The sequence below is a fragment of the Telmatherina bonti genome, assembly GCF_933228915.1.
Source record: "Telmatherina bonti genome assembly, chromosome: 2".
In the NCBI taxonomy this organism is placed as follows: domain Eukaryota; kingdom Metazoa; phylum Chordata; class Actinopteri; order Atheriniformes; family Telmatherinidae; genus Telmatherina; species Telmatherina bonti.
The window spans coordinates 13,805,124-13,825,905 of record NC_136620.1 but is presented as its reverse complement, the minus strand read 5'-3'; the positions used below and the strand labels follow the sequence as shown (position 1 = coordinate 13,825,905).

The 20,782-nt window shown below is 39.2% G+C and overlaps 1 protein-coding gene across 1 annotated transcript in view; it reads right to left on the bottom strand.

The window, feature by feature from the left end:
• Nucleotides 1-705: 705 nt before the first annotated feature.
• The window catches only part of znrf1 (zinc and ring finger 1), a 72,101-nt gene continuing 52,024 nt past the window's right edge, over nt 706-20,782 (bottom strand). The window contains exons 3-5 of the mRNA XM_079250028.1: nt 10,458-10,563; nt 6,230-6,321; nt 706-3,370 (exon numbers count right to left, since the gene is read on the bottom strand). Coding sequence (XP_079106154.1) covers nt 6,264-6,321; nt 10,458-10,563 — 164 coding nt within the window. The 3' untranslated portion in view covers nt 706-3,370; nt 6,230-6,263. The remainder of the gene's footprint in view (nt 3,371-6,229; nt 6,322-10,457; nt 10,564-20,782) is intronic.

The window sequence follows — 20,782 nt, the reverse complement described above, 5'->3', positions numbered from 1 at the left end:
AGAAAATAAAACAAGAATGACAAAGAAATGCCAGTTTCTCTCTCTAGCTCGGAGGAAATGTAGATAAATGATAGTTTGACTAAAATGAACAAGCAGTGTGGGTGGCAGTCGTACATTCACATACTTCCAAGTGTATCTAGATGAATGACTAGTTGTACCAAGAAAGGAAAGAAAGATGAAGCATCTGTTGTTGGCAGAAAATAAAAGTCAGCGTGCTTTTAAATTGTGCAGCTTTTATCTGTAAACTTCCTGCCAGCATCCAAAATTTGGTCCAAAAATCCTCTTAAAGGACAAGTCTCTAGCTTTTCAAGCTGGTTTATTCAACAATCATTTCTATGCTCTTTTTTTTTTTGTAGTATACAGTACTTCACCGGCTGTCGCTGTTACACTCTTCCCATTGGCTTGCAGATTCATTGACACACGCCGACATCGGCTCGTTCTAAAGCCCGTTAAAGCTTTCTAACGTCTTTAATGTTAAAAACTAGTGAGTTATTAATACCCCTCCATTCTGTGCTCCTTCCGTTGCTCCCTCTCCAGGAGCTGTTTCAGGCCATCCTGGGAAATGCACTAAATGACTGAATGGAACGGGCTGGAAATGGATACCTCACATTCGGTTTGACAATAACAAAAAATTCACAATAAAAACATCCTTATCCTGCTGAAAATGTTGTATGTGTGTCACAAAAAGAGAGCTTAAAAGAAGTCTGTCATCTAGCACAATTTATTCCACCATTTGTTTACAGTAGCTTTGTAAATGCAGTTTGCTTGAATGTTGATTCATAGTAGTCTTCACACATCAGCTCTTGGCATTCTGAAGAGTGAGTAACACCTCACATGATTGGAATATTAAACAAATATTGTTAAATATGAGCAAATGAATAAATAAGTCCCGTTCAGTGGCTCCACAGTGGAACTACAGAGTCCTCTTGAGGGTCCGAGTGGCTCGCGTCTTCAGTCGCAGAAAAGCCAGACGTGTTCTAGCAGAAACACAATGTGGGGGAACCGACAGTAGCAGAGACCAAGAGGCGCCTTTTTGAATCACAAACACACACACACACACACAGTCATGGTGAGATTATGAGCCAACTGGCCTCTGGGCACAAATCACAATGCATCTTGATGGCTGTTTTGAGGCAGTCTGCCTCTAAATGTGTGTATTTAACTTCTTTCTAGTCAGTTTTTGCAGCTATTTCAGCTCATTTGCACATTTTGAAGGTTTGTATCTCTTTTTTCGTGGTCTGTAATCTTGTAGTAGTGATCATATGTAACAACTTTCAGTTGTTTTGTAGCTTATTATGGTCATTTTCACACTGCCTGTTTGTTTTAAATGTCTGTAGTGGCTTTTCAGATCATTTATGGTTTGATACAATCATCTGTGTTCAGACTGAGACCGTCTTTCCTTTAAATTTACTTTTCTTTTAAATTTCCTTAAATCTCCTTGTATTTTGTTTTCAGTTATTTTTGTCGAGCTTTTAAGGGTTAGGGGTTAGTGAGTCATTCTGAATGCTTTCTGAGTACATTTTTTTAAAGCAAATAAAAGTCCCAGTGCTTCAAGTCCGTTTTCTGTCTTGAGACTTTTCAGTCATTTTGAAGCTGTTTTTTTTTTTCCTTATTTGCAGTTGTTTTAAGTCGTTTTGTTGCTGCTTTAAATATAAGTTAGTTATGTTTTTACTTTCTTTAAAGCAGTTTTCTATTGTCTTGAGTCATTTTGAGTCTGTGTTAGTTTGTTTTTTTTGTTTCTTTGTTAGTCTGTAGTTGTTTGTTAGTTTGCTTTTTGTTATTCTGTATTTGTATGAGATTGTTTTCTGTGGTTAGCTTGTGGTTATTTTAAATATGCTTCCAGTTTTATGTACTTCTCTCTTTTTTTTTTTTTTTTTATCTCTAATGATGTTTGTTGGCATCTATTTGTCACAATACCTTCATTGTCATATGGGTGTGATTTAAAAGTGTGGTTTTGCACCAGGAGCCACCTGACTCTTTGGGTCCTTTGGTCCCATTCAGTAATCCTTCCATGCAAACAGTCATATGAACAGCGACACGCAGTCACACTCACTCTCACTCTCATTTGAGGCCTTCTTGAAGAAACAATTGATCATGATCACATGAGAAATCTGGCAGATCTGTTAAAGAAAAAAACTGAGAGGTTACATGTGAAATTTACAACATGTCATGTCGCTTCTCGGTAGCTGTAAACATCAGCAAAGTAAAGGGACGACTGCCAGTCGCACACGGGGGGAACATGTACATTTAGACTGTAAACATTTCTATACACAGACACACACAGCACTGTCCCAGTCAGCCCTCTACGATGACACACACACACGCACACACGCTCACAAGGCTTCAGCAAAAGCTATGTAGTTACCAGTCCAAGCACACACACACATAAACGCACCCTTACAGTATACATACACATACCAGGCAAAGCCTGACACTGGAGCATCCCACACACACACACACACACACACACACACACACATACACTACACAGTAAGAGCGTAAACTACATTGCTTCCTCCCCTCTCTTCCCTCTGCTCCTCTCCACCACATCCCAGTCCATTTTTAGATTCCCTCAAACCAAACCATTCAGGAAAAGCTGGCATCCCAATCTGACACACAAGCGACCCTCTCTTCCTGCCCGGGTACGCACGAACCCGCTCTAGAAAGCCTTGTGGGAACTTATTTGATTGGATTAACTGGAGTCATACAGGTGAGTAAGGGTGCAGAACTGAGTTGGGAACGATGAGAGAGGAGCACACTGGGAACCAGTCTGTCATGGGAGACCACCGCCAGGTTGGAGGAGTCCTGTTAAGTGAGATGGGAGGCCCACTGAATGAAGTCTGCTTTTCCAATCAAGTGTAAGCGCCTCCATTTCTTCCTCTCCTTTTCTTCTCCTTCTTCTTGTGGTTTTCCTTCCTGCCCCTGCTCAGTTTCCTCTCCACCCCCTCAGTTAAGGCCGTGGGAGGGCTGGACACGAGAAGCAGACAGGCCTGGATCCAGAGACGAGATGGGAGGCCTGCTAAGACCTGAGCACGTCAGGGGCGAGGGGGGGGAGGCGGGCAGCTGGCCATGTTTGAGTCAAAGTGGGGAGCAGATGAAGCCCTTTGAGGGATTCTGAAGAGGTGCGAGGGGGAGGGAGGGAGGGGGAGTCTGGGGTTGGAAGCGGTATCATCAGCAGATGTACAATGAAGAGCTCAGCAGAGGCCCCTTAACGTATGGTGCTTTTGACAGTCACACTCTTTTTGGTTCACAAAGAAAAAACTCTTAGGAAGATGGATTCCGTCAGGAGATTATGCGACGATCACTTTGATTGTTTCATCGGATTTGGTTGCGTCTGTGTCCAGATATCCATGGTAGGACCACAACTGACCTGGAGACAGGAAGGAGGGGAGAGACAGAGACAGACGGAGGGACAGAGATAAGAACCAAACAGATTTAGATCAGTGAAGCCTTATAGCTTTACTCATTTGTTAAGAGACACATTAATACAATAACGTTTATTTTACTCGTGTATTTTTATTACTCCATGTCTGTGTCATGACTCCATACTTGCCTTACTGTGTTTATGTCCTTTAGTTTCTTCACTGTACTTATTTACTCTGTTGAACTGGTTCTTTATGTTTGGGTCCGGGAGGCAGACGCCCTCTCTGACATTAAAGGGGTGCTATTCTGGTATTTGGAGTTTTCTGAGCTTTCTACAGTGTTACAGTGTTGAATACTCATCAGACATGTGGACGGCACCGTTTTTTATCACCTAAATGCATGTTTGAGTTTGAGTTCCAGCACTCTCTCTGTTCGGTTTCCATGGTGATGAAAAACGCATTGTTTTAGAGAGTTTTTTCTACTTGGAAATCCTTGTGACGTCCCGGGGGATAAGGTTCGGTGATTGGTTACCTTCTACTGGTTAACAAGGGCATGTACAAATACATCAGGCGGGTGGAAAACGTGGGATAAAGTTATTTCCAACGATGGCTGGTGAGTTTACCAAAGAGAGACATCCTGCTGCATTCCTTGCTGTGGGTTGCTGTTTTCCACTTCGTTTTCAGGGTCTGATTCAGGTTCCAACATGTAGGGCTGTATGCTATGTGTTGACATTGTATTTTGTTTTTTTATTGAGTTCATATCAGCCTAATCCTTCTGTTTATGAGACGTTACAATGACGGCGAAAGCAGGTGCGGTGCGCGCTCCCGATGTAGTGCAGTGGCGGGAGGCGGGGCTTAATGCAGAAGAGTCTCAATCCACTCGTTTTGCCCGCAGGCTGATCTGACAGCCTACGGAGAGGGTCGGTCTGAAGTAAATAAAGCCATTTGTGACAATAACTCAATCAATCCCAGCCCTTCTGGTCTCAGAAATAAAAATAAATTAGCCTGAAATGCTCATAATAGTTCCACTTTAAGATGAAGCGTCAGACCTTCCTTTTTGATAAATCTTATCATTATGGGTGGTCTAGGCATCTCTTAGTTATGCTGCCATGATGCGCTGAGCACTCCTTCTCGTCTCTCTGCTCCTTATCTTCCCAGCAGAATCACATGACAACACTGGCATCATGAACATATTTCTCCTCTCTCTGCAGGTCTTCCTGGATAAAAGTTGCAGTGCAGGTATCTCTCTCTTTCCTGGGAGTTTTAAGATCTGATCCCCCATGTTGCATGAGGCAACAGTGAAAAGGGAAAAAAAACTCCCAGGATTCAATGCACTCTGTTGTTTTTCCTTATCTGGGCTATTTCTCATGAATTAGCTTGAACAGATGTGTCGGCAAAGAGTCCTGAGTTGACGCTGTTGTGAAGTGGCGCCATGCTAATAAAGCTGAACTGTACTGAATGACGTTTGAGGCGATGTGATGATGGATGATGGACTGTAAGCAGTCTCTTCCTCTGAACATTTCACATCAACGTGAATTTATAGTAGTGCAGCGCATGAGCTCATACGCGCTTAAAATGTCATCAAATGGAGGGAAGGGGGAGATTATTGTCTGTAAACAACCCATTCCTCCTGAACAACAGCCACACCTCCCACATCTATTTGATTACTACCTCAAATGTTTTTATTGCACCTGCCAATCACACACATTATGTGTTTTAGCTTCAGAGTACAAAGAGTAAGAAAAGCTAACATCATTTCCATCCAGATGTTTGAGGCAAGATGAATGAAAAATACTTTATTAATCCCAAAAGGGAAATTTCAACATTACAACAAATTACCACTATAGATTTATGACTTGCAATTAGTTTTGCTTTTATAGTTCTTCCTGTCTGCAATGAACTATGTGGGCTTGATGATACGACACAAGCACGGCACCCGTATGCACTTAGCAGGAGCGCTGGATAGAACCTCGCTTGGAAATGTTTTCTTAGTCACCAAAAATAGACAAATATTTTGTGTTTTATTTGTAATTTATGGTAATTGCTTGGAATGAACAGGAAGCAGGAGATGATAACTTGCTGCATTGTGAAACTTAAGACCACAGTTGTGCTCATATGTATTCATCCCCTTTCATTAAAGAAAAGGTTAAATTTACAACAGTCACTCAAATAAATGGAGATTTGAATAAGGAAAAATAAGGAAAAATTTGCAAAAATATCATTTAGTAATATAAGACATTGTTTTTTCATTTAATTGAGTTGAAGAAAGAAAAAAAAACAAATTAGAGCACTTTTCTGTTGAACAGTGGGACAAAATACCTGTCATCAGGTGCAGAAGTCTGACTGAGAGGAACAGAAAACACCTGACTGGAGCGGAAACATTAAAGGATTGTTCAACCAAATATTAGTTTTTGCTTTTTAAAAAAAATCTTTCTATTAGAATAAAAAGATAATGTAATGATTTTCATAAAATCTTTATTTATTATTACTTTAGTCAATTCATCTTATTTTACAGGCAGCTGTTTTTTTTTTCCTTCTTTAATGAAAGGGTATGAATAAATATGAGCACAACTGTAAATATCAATCAGTTGTTTAAATCTCTGAAGATAAAGTTTCTTTGAATGATTTTTTTATGCATACATAATTTAGTTACACACCCAACATGTTTCAACTTCCTCATGAGCTGTTCCTCAGCCTTTAACACCCACCTCTTGCTTTAGCGCTACAATCGGTTCTTTTTTTGAACATTTATTTGGAAACAATGAGGCGGGATGTAACGTTGATGCATCAGCGGTCATTGCTCAGTGAAAATACACATTTCACTTTCAATAGTTAGTATTCAGAGTGTGTGCATGCTGTGTTCTCACCTTGAACAGTAATCAGAATGGGCCAGGTGGTCAGTCAGTCAGAGGGGTGTTCAGGGCAGGACCGATTGATCTCAAACCATGAGTCTATACAGCTGCAGAAGCACACACACACACACACACACATCAGTACAACTGCAGAATAACTGGACGAAAAGTGTTTGATGGACTTTATATAATTGATGGTAGCTGTATAAGAGATTTTATCAAGACCTGAGGGCTAAAAATGGTGGACAGTTATCACTTAACTAACATGGAGGCATGTTGGAAGGCTTCCATGTACTCCCACATCAGAAAAACATACACAACCTGCAACGTATAAATGAGACTCAGGGGAAACCTCATAGCAGCATTCACATTATTTTAAACTTCTCCGTGTTTTCTGGTAATACTATTCTTATAACACAATTTCCCTCTTAGTGTGTGTGTATATTTTCAGCAGTATTTTTACGTCGCAAATGTACATGTATGAAATGTACATATTGAAATAAACCAGAAAAAAAAGCTAATTTGGATCACAGCTACCAGTTTCTAAAGTATCTCTCATTAATATTGTGACTCACTGAAAGGAAACAAGTTTCTACTTGTTAAAAAAAAATTGCAATTTATGCAAATAAAAAAACCAAAACATTTATAACTCCTTAAATCTAGTCAGCTTTTTGTACATTTTTGTACATTATCAATAAAACCACAGTTCACACATTCAATAGACTAATAGTATTGCTTAACTAGGTAGGAACCAAAAAGTTAAATAAATAATCCCATTAGTGTAAAAATTATTCATTTGAGTGCAATATTCATATTATTACTTATGTTTCCCCCAAATTGATGGTTATTGACATCAGTTTAAACTTCTTTTTCAATTTCAGTCTGCAACAAATAATTACAGACTATAAAAACAAGCATCTTTTCTGCTTCATTCAATTCAAATCATTTAAATATTGTTGGAGAGTTTTTTTGTTTGTTTTTTTTTTTAAATAAAAATAGATTTAATTGATAAACAGCTTTTAAGACACTTAGGAGTCTTTCCAACATGAAAAATGAAAGAAAAACACATCAGCATGAAGACATGAAGGCCATGTTGGTGTATCTACAGAGGCTACAGCATGCAACCATGTGGGCTTTGAGTCTAGATCTGAAAATAAGGAGAGTTTAGGTGTTTCAGGTGTCTGATGGCCGAGCGCCAAAGCATGACGCTGAGGCAGGCAGAAGGGCACAGTGAGCTGGATGGGGGAGGAAGATCTGAAGGAGTGGGCTGCTGTGGGGATGTGAGGAAGGTCAGACGAATATGGATGGGCGAGGGTATAAGTGGCCTTCGAGATATATATATATTATGTTGAGTTTATGGTGGGGATCTTGAGGAAGGCTGAAGAGGATAGTTACGAAAAGGAACACAAGGTGATGAGGCTGTGGAGAAAGATAGAGGAAGTATGGAAAATTGGAGGGGGGGGGGGGGGGGGGGGGTAGATGTAAGTAGACCAGGTAGTTGATGGGGGGTGACAGGGTACTGCCAAAGATGAGATCCAGACTCTTTACCTGAGGGGAAGGGAGGCCAAGGAATCGTCAAATGCAGAGGAGACACCATCAGTCTAATAAGGAGACTTTTCTTTTAGTTACTGTTTAGATTAGTTTTTTGTTTGTTTGTTTTTATAGTTCATTCTGATTTTTGGTTTGCAAAAAGAAGGTTCTTAAGGTTATTTTTGAGGGCTACGAAAGTTATTTGTAAATTATACATTTTAAGAGTTTTGCTTTATTACTTTTTCATTTGATTGTTTACTTATTATTGGATTTTTTTCTTCTCATTTGTTTTGGTTTGTTAAATTTTTTTGTAATGCTACAGCATGTTGATGGCTAGTTTAAGCTTTTAAATCAGACAGACTTAAACATAAGCATTACGCTTCAGCATGTACCTTATAGTCACTATATAATGTTGTGTTTGTACTAAATACATTTGTTGTATATTATGTGATTTAATTATGTGACTAAATAAATAAATTTAAATAATAAAAAAAAAAAAAGGTAAGTATCTTTTTAACATGGAATCTGTAAAAGTTTTTTCTGTTTAATGGTGTGTTTATGTTTGGGCTTAGAGATCCCACATGGTTTTGTCACCGTTGTGTGGATGTGTGGACCCAAATGCAAGACAGAAGGCCGGAATGCAGAATAATTCTGTTTTCATGTCCAAAAACAAACTGAAGGCAAAACTACTGAGAAGCAAACAAAAGGAACTTGCCAACAGAACCGAAACCAAGAGCTGTAAATACTGGGGAACAGAACGAGACACATGTGACATGGATGAACTAATTGAGTCCAGGTGTACTGAATGAACAGGAAGGCAAAACAGGAAACAACAAAAAGGAACTAAACGGGAAAAACTACAAAATAAGATCAGGAAACCAAAACCGAGAGAACACATGAAACATCACATCATGACAGGTTTATGCTGGACGGACACTGCGATTTTAGAAATCTGACTGTCGGGGGAATGCTCCCACTGCACGACCGGGTTTGTCCCTCGTACTCTATTTGACCCTACGACATGTGTACTCATACTGTACGACTGCTGTCAGCCACAATTATTGACAACCAGGACTACTTGTCGACGTCAGTCGGTGTGTGCCGACTTGACGTGCTCGAGTGTGAACAACGAAAAACAAAGGTTCCTAGTTCCTATGACAACCACAGCATGCCTGACAACAAGATGGCGAGCAGGCAGCAAGTTGTTGCAGTTGTGTGCGCTGAAACGAAAAAACAAAAGAAAACCTCGTGTTCTCTCCATAGCTCTACTAATCTGTCTTCTAGCAGCTGTGTCCACCGCACACGTCTGAAGTTGGGTTGCCCACCATTGTTTAAAGCTCCACCGGCGTCTTCTGCGCAGGTGCGAAAGTAGAATCGTGACGTAACACCACTCACACTGTACGAGCGACGGCGAAAATTTCTGACATGCCAGAAGTTTGATCGGGAGGTCACAGCATTGTCGTTAGAACGTAGCAGCAATTAATCCTTCCTCGTGAGTGTTCTCACACTGTACGGCTCACGACCTCCCGACCGGACATCCCGACGCTACGATGTTTCCACGATGACGCAGCGTGGCCAGCGACAGCAAAATCGTGGTGAAATCGCCTCGAAATCGCACAGTGTCCGCCCGGCATTAGGTCAGAGGTGTCCAAAGAGGGCCGGCGTCCTACAGGCTTTCCATGCATCCCTGCTCCAACACACCTGGCTTACACTGTATGGATCCAGCAGCGTATGAAGTTCTACACAAGATATGATTCATATGAGTCAGGTGTGTTGGAGCAGGGATGCATGGAAAACCTGCAGGATCCTTGAGGACTGCGCCGGACACCCCTGGTTTAGGCAGATGTAATAAAATGTTAAAACTACTTTAGAATATAAAGAAATAAAAGGCTAAATTTCAAATTTAAGTGGTTATTCTGTTTGATTCTTAAAGGAAATTAATTATCAGGATGCCCTGCAGTAAAATCAAATAGACACTGAGGCTCGATTTAAACGTTTCCAATTGTGGAGCAGGCAATTCTACTCTGAGATTTTTCATTATTGACCAGACTCTGTGAAGTTAGAACATTAAAATTAAACTTCAATCCTTTTCATTTTATAACGTTTATCACTCCAGCTGTTCACTTACAGCCTGTTTTTTTTGTTTTTTTGTTTTTTTTTTGTAAATAAAAGCTGGATTTCAGATGATTTTTACAGTTTTAAGTTAAATATGAGGACAGAAATACAGTCTAGTGAACATCCGCTCTGTGATGTCCCTAAACAGTCGGCTACTTCTCCCAGCTGATATCCCAGCCTTACTTCAAACGTCTCACTCTGTTTGTTTTCACAGAATCCACTGAGAGGGGAAAAAAAGCACCTTGTTTGTTACAGGGAGGACTAAGGCTGAATGGTGATGCCAACTCAGCTGTAAGAGTTTTGAGAAGCGCTAGCAGCTATCAGTCGTCGCCACCCTGAACTCATTTGTTTACGCTGATTATCAGCTTACAAATGCTGCAAGGAGCAGCCTTTATTACACAGTTTAACATAACAAATAACCCACTTCCATCCATCTTTTAGTTTTTATTGGAGAAAAATTGCAAAATGATATAACAGGAAGTGACTCAAATCTGTGTGTGTGTGTGTGTGTGTGTGTGTGTGTGTGTGTGTGTGTGTGTGTGTGTGTGTGTGTGTGTGTGTGTGTGTGTGTGTGTGTGTGTGCATTTGTGTCCGTCACCTTTTGTGGTAGATGCAGAGGCACGGCAGTCTGGCTATGGTGTCCCCTTGCTGCAGTTCCTCTAGACAGATCACACACTCACCGGCATCCCTCGCCAACACATCATCTAAAGTGGCAGGCACACACACACACACACACACACACACGTAGTGAAAGATGAATCAGTATGCACCCAAAACATCGACAGTTTCAGACAGCATATCAAACACAGCAGAGAGCAGCAGGGAGAGCGGCTTGCTGCACTGAACAGCAGATACAGTTGATACTTTCTGCTCGTAGCAGTGAAAATGCACAAGAAAGAGCCTTGAGCCAGTTTCTGCTTCTATCACATGAAAGCTTGTGTTTCTCTTTCTTCTCAGAAAATACAGTCGTTGGAATGGATCATATACATATAATACGCCACACTTTTCCCCACATTTGATGGTAAAAACTAAAAGAACTTTATGTTAGATGTTGGATTTGGTCTTCTTTATGTCCTTGTTTACACATTTGTACACAATGGCATTGTGATGCTTGATGGCAAAACTCGCACAGAGTGGCTTTAAAGGTCCAAGACAATGTTGAAAACAACTAAAAACACACCTTTAGCTACTTTCCAAAGTATTGTTACAGTTCGTGTTAAATAGAATTTGGTTCTAAATGGTGGATGTAAGTGAACTATAATTATTTTAAGCGTGGTTAAACTGCACCACCAGAGTATACTTCATGATGAGAAGCAGCAGTTATGAAACATGATGAACAACTCAGTGGCATCAGCTGTCAAACTCTGCTGGCGTCACAGATTCATTAGTGTGGTGGTGGTAGTTAGCCGTACTGGGTCCACCATGTAGGATGTCGAGCTGATGTGCTCTAGTCCAGTCCTCAAGATCTATACTTTGGGTCACTAACTTAGAACTTTGAGGGTCACCATTCTGCAAGTTTTAGTGTTTCCCCACAGCAACGTACCTGACCCTTATTGGAGAACCTTTTTATTTGGACCATGCATGTCATACCAGGGAAACATTAAACCTGCAGGATGGTGGCCCTCGAGGACTGGAGTTGGAGACTCCTGATCTATACTATCCTTAAACTTTTATATGCATCCCTTCTCCAACACACCTGAATCAAATAAATGTCTCACTACCAGGCCTCTGCAGAGCAGAATGACATGCAGAAGAGTGGTGTGTTTGAAGAGGGATGCACCTGAAACTTACGGGCTAGTAGATCTCAAGGACTGGATTTGGATGTAGACATATCTAGTAGTAAAATGGTAAACTGCAACTCCCCATCTTATCTATACCAAAAAAGGTGGAAAAGGCCCAGTTTTTATAATAATATTGTTGTCCAACATGGCAGAACACAGATCAGAACCCAAAAACGTTTGAGACATAAACTGCTCTTAAAATGTTTCCGCCTCTAACTTTTATGGCAGTGTTTCTCAGTCCTGGTCTTCAAGCACCACTGTTCTGCATGTTTAAGCGGTAACTCACTTTTACACACCTGAAGAAGTGAGTGTCTCATTAGCGGGCTTGCAAAGAACTTGATAAGGAGGTTTATTAATGTGTGAATCAGGTGTGTTGGAGTAGGGAAACATCTAAGACATGCAGGACAGTGGTACTAGAGGACCAGGATGGAGAAGCACTGATTTATGTGATTCTGGATAAAAATTCTAGTTACATGACTGCAATGTTGGATAAGGTTGTTGCACCATGAATTTCCCTGAAAATGTAGCATTTTTGCGATATTTGTCCCTTCATGAACACCATAGTAAATTTGAAAAAAATATTAGCACACATCCTGTTTTCTTAACTTTGCTTTAACTACTCTAAAGATAAGTAGCACTAACAGCAGTTTGGACCATAATACCACCATTATTTCTGAACTAAAACAAGCTCATCTCTATGCAATTTTCATTAAATGCTTAAATAATAACCATTTCAGTCTGGTTTGTAAGAGGTTTTAACAAAAATTGCAACTGTTTTTTTGTTGATTTTATGCCATTGTGAAGCCTCACTGTAAAGGAAATGGCACAGGAAGGAGCATCTGACCTTTAATTTTTAATTTGTAGCAAAAGCTTTGCTAAAAGATAACTAATATTCACAATCCAAAGGAGAGTAACCTGAATTCTTGTGGCACACCATGTACTTGTTTTGTATTGTGCTAATTTACACATTTTTGCAAACAACATGTTTCTGAAAAGAAAATCACTTTCACAACCCCAAAGGTTTATCATGCTCAGTATTAACTACATATACACATTATGCACATGGGCAAAGTTTTCTATTTAATCTCTGGATTCATTTAGTGTGTAATTCTGTGTTTTCGGAGAGCTTGTTAATGCATACCTAAATGCAGTTAACAAAAAAGCAGCACTGGAAAGAAGACAATGCTACAATGTAGTGTCTCTCCTTTTAATTTGTCTTTCTGAGAATGTACATTATCACGATTTCCTACATCACATCCAAGTTTGTGATTGGATATTGTCATCGAAACCGCCATTGGAACTTAGAGGTGAACTCTGAACTCTGCATTGCCCCCTAGAGGATGTCTTGCCTAATAACCACACCAATGTAAGGTCAGTGAAATCAGTGAAATTTGACAACGTTTGACATAGACGTACCTCCTTATGAATGGAAAAGGAGCATAAATAGGCCCTCAATTAAGCACTAAAGATTCTGTGTGTAACAGAGAACAGTTGTCAGTGGATGAATAAAATACTACATTGTCTCATCCACAATTCAGTCCAGCGACTCTATCCGTCAACACCCCTCAACACGGCTTTTAACACAGTTTACAAGCGAGAAACCTGAAAGTGTAGACTTTAACAGTAGCCGGTTCTCCTAAAATGGCTGAGAAAGCCGCAGTGACATCACGTCTTTACCGTCCAATCCTGGCAATCCTGGCAGGTTGAATATGCCACAGTGAAAGTTTTGGTTTCATGTTTTAGTGAATATCCTTGTTTTATTGTCCATAAATGATTAAGCATTCCACACTTTTCCTCATGTTTATGTAAATCATGTGATTTTAACCACACACAAACACATACCAAACACATTTTAAGAAAACACAGGTCACAGGTCAACTTGATAATATTCAAACTCTACTACAGATAAAGATTATTAGTTAATGTTTACGTCAAACATGAGAATGTTTGAGAATGTGTTTGGCTGCTGGCGTCAGACAGGCAGGACTGAATGTTTCTGGCACTGCTGATCTCATGAGATCTTTACAACAACAGTGTCTGGGGTTTAGTCAGAGCGGCGTGAATGGCCAGGCTGGTTTGAGCTGACAGAAAGATGACAGCAGCTTCCACTCTGAAGCTGGTCGGATGATTCTCCATTTGTGCTGACACTGCAGACTGTAGGTCAGAATCAACAGCAGCATGAATTTATTAAACTGCTGGTGTGAGGATTTTTTTTCTGAACACACTTTTCGCCCCTTCATATGAACACACATGGCTGTACGCACAGCTTGTCTTAGCGTTGGTGATCATTTGGTTGGTGTTCATGTCCACAGTTTGCAATATTCTCATGGTTATTTTCAGCATGTCACTATGTTCCAGTAAAATGACTCCATTTTTCTTTCTGTGGCCTCCACAATCATCCGATCTAAATCCAGGAGAAAACCTTTGGGATGTAGTGAAACAGAAGACTCGCAGCATGAAAGTCCAGCTGAAAAAGCTGCAGAAATAATGTGATCCAATCATGTAGAGCAGAGTCTCAAAGGACGCTTTCCAACATCTCATTAGGAACTGAGACAGCATGAGAGCAAAAGATGCCCTGACCCCGTATTAGTATACTGATCCTAATAAAGTGCTTAGCGAGTCTGTATGTTTTAGTGATTAAAATGTTACATGAAAATTTCAAATTGCTTTAAAGAGACATGCAACATAAAAATGCTGCTCCTCAATCCTCTTTACCTCCCGCCGGCCCAAGCCCAGACAAATCCCAAGGGCTCTTTGGAGTATAGATCAATACATCATCCAATTTAAGGACAGAATGATAGATTATACAATCATATACAAAGCATAGTGTGCGCATCCTAATGAAATAAACTATATACGATACTATAATACATAGAGTAAAAGAAAACAAAAGATTAGAACTTAGGACCACCAAATACCAGTAACATACATTATTATTATTCCTGAAAGATATTTGACATTTGCAATCTATAGAGCAGAACTTTAGTCCATTTATTTTTTCTGCACTTCATATGACGCAACCTTTAAGTTTATCTCTTAAATTTTTAAGTTATATTCACCAAATTAATCTAGAATTAAAATGCAGGGGAAAAATAGGAATTACTTTGGTTAACAGAACCTTTTTCAGGGTTTAACAGATAGATAAGTGACTAAAGATTTTATTCCTTTTTTATGTGTACTATTTTTATATTTGTTAAAGGGGCTATATCATGCTATTTTTAGTTTTCTGACCTTTCTACAGTGTTATAATGTTGAATACTCATCAGATGTATGAACGACACTGTTTTTTAATACCGAAACACGTTTTAGTTTTCCAGCACTGTCTACGTTCGGAAACAATTGGTTTTAGAGTTTTTTTTTTTACTTTGAAATTTTATTGATGTCCCGGGGGAGGGACTCAGTGATTGGTCATCTTTTCTAGGTTGTGCACGTTGACGAGAAGAAAGCCACACCCACCTTTCATTGCTCAGTAAAATAGGGCGGAGCTTTCTCTGTTCGCTTGTTTCTGGCAGAGGCTGATCTGAGAGGATCAATGCAAAATGAATGAAGGGGTTTGTGGAAAAACACTTGATTATTTCTTGTCCTTCTGGACTTGCATATTAAAATAAATTAGACTGAAATGCGCATAATAGAGCCACTTTAAGCTGTTCAAACTTAAGTCAAGCCAAGTTTATTTGTATCGCAGCTTTCATATACAAGACAATTCAGTGCTTTACATGAAGCATTAAAAGAATTACAGATGGTGTAAAAAGCTTAAAAGTCAACGCAAATGACAAAGTCACAATAAAATATTTTAATATTAATTAAATATTTTATTTATTTATTATATCAAAATTATTAAGAGCAAGATCAATTAAAAGTTGCTGCGCAGATGTCATGCAAAGCCACGTGAGAGAAGGAACGTTTTTAACCTGGATTTGAAAGTTGGTGAGAGTTTAATTTCCACTGGCAGCTTGTTCTTCTTGTTTGCAGCATAACAGCTAAATGCTGCTTCTCCAAGTTTAGTTTGGACTTTGGTCTGGACTAGTTGACCTGAGTCTTTGGATCTAAGAGCTCGGCTTGGTTTATATTCTCTGAACATATCAAAGATGTATTCTGGTCCTAAACCATTCTGGGATTTGTAAACAATCAGATGGATTTTAAACAACTGTAGGTAGTTGTTGAGATATACAGACCTGTACATCACAAATTTCATAGATAAGTCTGATTCATCCATCCATCCATCCATCCATATTCCATTGACTAGGGTTGAGTTGGGGAGACAACAGGACCAGCAGAGATGTCCAGATATTCTTGTCCTTAGCAAGGCATTTCAAGGCCAGAGGGGATATATTCCACCCAGAATACATTAGGGCTGCCTTGGGTTCTTCTCCGATCCTAATCAGATGTCCAAACCACCTAAGCTAACTCATTTTGATGCACCGGTGCAACAGCTCTATATCTAGTACCCCCTGCATGCACAAGCTCCTCACTCGATTTCTCGGCCTGGCCTTCACCTTTCAAAGGAAACTTATTACTTGTATATGTGATCTTGCTGCCCCTAGACCAAACCTATAGAACATAAACTCATAGGTGATGGCTGGAACACAGATTGATCAATAAGTGAAAAGAAAGAAAATCTACCATCTTATCTTCCTTTTCACCATAACAGACTGTTCATGAAACGCTTAAACTTCACTGCTTGATACAAATTTGTTGCTTCCCTCTTGGCTGCAGATGGCTTCAGGGTGGGCAGAAGACCAAGTCTTTGCAGGCCAACAAAACAACATCATTTGCACAAGGGAGCAACGCAACCCTCATGTTCCCTAACCAGACAACCTCCTCTCTCTGCCTATTCCTCAAGATTCTGCATATAAACACCACAAACAATAACAGTGGCATGGAGCAGCCATGAACAAGCTGATTGTTGATCCAATAATTGTTGATCCCCCCCTTGCTTTGATTATATAGAGACCTAATGGTCTGCAACATTTACTCTGGTTCCCAGTACTTCCGCAACACCCTTTAATAAATGAATAAACAAAATCATTTCTTTGACAGAGACATACACACCAATCCATTGCCCTTAAAGGGAAACATGTTTGATGCCAGGCTTTAGCAAAGCTGCTTACTTCCTCCTGCTGTCCCTGAACAGGCAGTTGTTAAAACAAGCACTAAAAATCCTACAGAATCCCTAAAGGGTTATTCTGGTTGTAAGCCCCCTCAATGTCCGACAACCAAACACAGACTGGCTGGTCAGTCTTTCATGACCTCCTCAGCAGCTCTGCAAAAGTAAACATCTGGTTTATACAACAGCTACAAGTGAATCAGAGATCTAACAATGGCTGCATTTCCATAACAGTTTTTGCAACAAAAAAGCAATATTTGTGAGTTTCCACAAACAACAGTTGCGATTTGCAGCTGTTTCCACTCAGTCCTCGTCAGCCGCACAAGATTTTACGAGAATTGCGGCTTATGCAAAGTAGCATTATTTTGGTGTTTTCTACTTGCTCCTGAGAATTTGCCACAGCTTTTCGAAGCATTATATTTGTAATTCATTGTAATACTCTGAAATCCACTGTTGTTTGTTCCGTGCCGGGCCATCTTTACTAGGAAATGAACTGATCACATGACCCCTTACATAACGTCCAGGGACACGTAAATGTGAAAAAAGTGTTTTTTTATTACACTTTTGCTCTATGATTCTATATTAAAACATCTGAAAAACCACCTCATGGAAGTGTACAAACATTTTAGCAATATTTGGTTTTTTTTTCTAAATGTGCTTCCATTAACATTTGTTTAAAATTGCAATATTTAGTTTTTGCGCAATTTTAGGGGTAATGGAAACTCAACTAATGAGTCAAAAATTTCTTTCCAATATCCTGCACTGAACTCTTACAAGGAGGCTGGATTGTGCAACACCACTTTGGAAAGAGGACACTCTGATGTCCCATCTTTTAAAAACAGGGAACACTATCCTGCCACACCACCCTACACACATCATTGGGGACCTCCATGGGACATATGAGGCATGCATGCATCAAAGTGAGTAAAAATGAGTAAGTTAGAATTTAACTCGTAAAGTTATCACTGGTGATAAATCACACAAAAGCACTCAGAGCATCCTTTCCCCTTTCCTTGGCAGAAGGAAAAACAAATATAATCATATGCTTGTAAAAACTTTATGCAGTCTTACAGCTGTTGTGTATCATCGCCATTCATTTTAAATCCTTCCAAGTTAATCAGACCAATGCTCAAGCAGGAGTCCTTGACATCACATTTTAATGCAGCTAATGCTTTTTCAGTGAACTTTTGTGAGAGTAAGCAAGCTATGCGGACAGCAGGGTGAAAAACTGTCCAACAATATGGATCGTATTACAATCAATTAACTAGAAAAGTCAGATAATAATAAAACCACTATATATATATATATATATATATATATATATATATATATATATATATATATATATATATATATATATATATATATATATATATATATATATTTATATATATATATATATATATATATATATATATATACATACATACATACACAGGAAAAGAATAGTAGCATAGGATTGAACATTCTCATCATATCATAAATTAATGAACAGGTTTCTTCCTGTGAGAACAAGGACCAATTCTGAGTTACAAATTACTTTTATAAACCTTGGAAATATCCTTTTTACAAAAAAAAAAAAAAAAAAAAAGTTTTATCATGAAATGACAAACAGTCTGAGAATCTGCTCAGACTAAAACAAAATGGCCTTATACACTACCGGTCAAAAGTTTGGACGCACCTTCCCATTAAATCCAATGGAAATTGTGTCCAAGAGTAAGAGTAGTAATCCCACACATATTAACTAAAATAAAATAAAGATAAAAAAATAAAAACAAATACAAAAAGCAACTTTCTTTTGCAACTGCAGCTGTTTAAACTCATCCAGCCACGAGCATCTGGGATTAGCTGGATGAAGCAGGACCGCTAAACCCAGTTTCTAATCTACAGTGAGTCAATTAAGAACCAGGCTGGTCACAGCTAGTCACCAATTATCTGCTCACTTTTCTTTCACATATCATCTTCAACACTAAGCTGATGACCCTGCTTGTTTTCAGGCATGTACTCTGGCTTTGCTTTCTTAACATAAATTACTTACTCTTCTTTTTGTTTTCGGCTTTAAACATAAATTAAATCTTAGGTTTCTTTAAAATGGTTTAATTTTTAAATTGTTTCGTAAATGAATTGTGACCTCAGTTTCAAAGAGGCAACTGCAGGTGAAAAAAAAATGGTAAAGAAGTCTAAAAAATAGTTTAAGAGCTCCGACCTGTATTAATTTATATTTTGATTTCATCACCTGGGACCAAAACACAATATCAGGATATTTCCCTTCCTTCAATATCTACCATCAAGGCCATATATTGCAACAAATTTGTATGTTTTCTCAAGGTAGCAAGAACTAAATTAAATCTGCTTTGGTATCGTATAATAGTTAAAATTCATCAGAAACTTTATTGTCAACAAAGCTGTTTCCATGTCTTCAGCCTAGCATGGAGCTGGGTGTTGCCTCTAGTTTCCTGAATTAGTTTGATTTAATTCACAACAGCGTGATTTCATTTCATTTCATTTAAATTGGATTAAATATCAATTCATGTACAGATATTGATGTAAGAATGTCAATCATATATAAAGACATTCTCACTAAAGTGTTTTTAAAAAGTGTGAGTGGTCGTCTGCCCTCTGTGTTGGACCTTGACTGGCAACCTGTCCAGGGTGTGTTCCACATCTTGCCCCAATGATTGGTGGGATAGTCTGCAGCTTTCCCACAACCCTTAACTGGACTGAGTGGTATAGAGAATTAATTAATCCATAGGAAATTAATGAAGCCCCCCCCCCAGTGGGTTGAGCCCATAAGGCATATGCTAAAATTTCACTACGCATCGGTAGGTCACGTGAGAGCAGGGTCCATTTTTGTGATCCCTCAGCACTTCAGCCAGCTCAGGTTGGGCAACTCCGGTCCTGCAAGTGTTTGGAGTTTCCCTGCTGCAACACACCTGACTCAAATTAATGGGTAATTATCAGACTTGAGCAGAAGTTGACATCAAGCTCCGCACAAGTCTGTTTCTAATAACAAGAAAGTTGAAATTGTGACCAAAAAGCAGAGATCTGCTCCAGTACCTTTTGATATTTATCTTACATGATACAGTAAAGAACCTTATGAGAAACCCTGAATAAATCGTACGAAACTACAGATCCCATTTCATAAAAAAATTACTCTTCCTCCAGCTATTCTTCACATTTCATATCTGGCCGCAAACAAAGCCAGAAAAAACTCAGCGATTAAAATGACAGCATGTTGCCTCTTTGACAGGGAGTGCAAAGTGTATTGAATTTAAGTCCAATATCTCACCTGAGCTTTGATAATCAAGTTAAGAGGGTTGTTCAATCACGCTTCGTTTACCTGTGAAATGCTTTTAAAAATGAGGTCATCTGGATGAAGTCGCTGCCCTAACTCCTCAGTCCTGCTGCGGCCAGATTTCACCGCATTGATCGCAGCTTTGGCTTTCAGGAGTGTGAAAGACCCAACTCAATAAAAAATGTTTTTTAAAAAGTCAAATTTTCTGATTCTGATTTCTTAATTTGTCCCTTTGACAAAATGTAATAAATAGTAAAATTATTTTACTATTTATTACCATGAAGTGTGTCAAAAATCTAATACTGTAATCTTCTGCTTTCTGGTGTCCATCAAGGGGCAGAAGGCAAAAATCATCTCCCACAGGGCTCTGAGCAAAGTTTTTACCATTAAGTGATGCCAAATGTCTTTGAAACTGCATATATATTATACATGTCAGGCTGGGCTCTTAAAACATCCATGCACAGGCATATTTTATGTGATGCTTCTCACTCCAAATTTTCTTTACCAGCATAAGCTCCCATTCAGTGAATGATTAATGCCTTTCTGATCAACCAACTAGATCGCATCAATCAGAGCAGCGTGGACTTTTTTGGTGGCAGTCCACAAACATGCATTTGCATACAGATGGAGACTTCTGTCTGTTTTCAGGACGCTTGTGGATGCGTACTCATTGAAAACAGTGAGGGCAGTGTTGTTTTGTACACCACATGTGACCAGCAAAAGGAACACAGAAGAAGAAG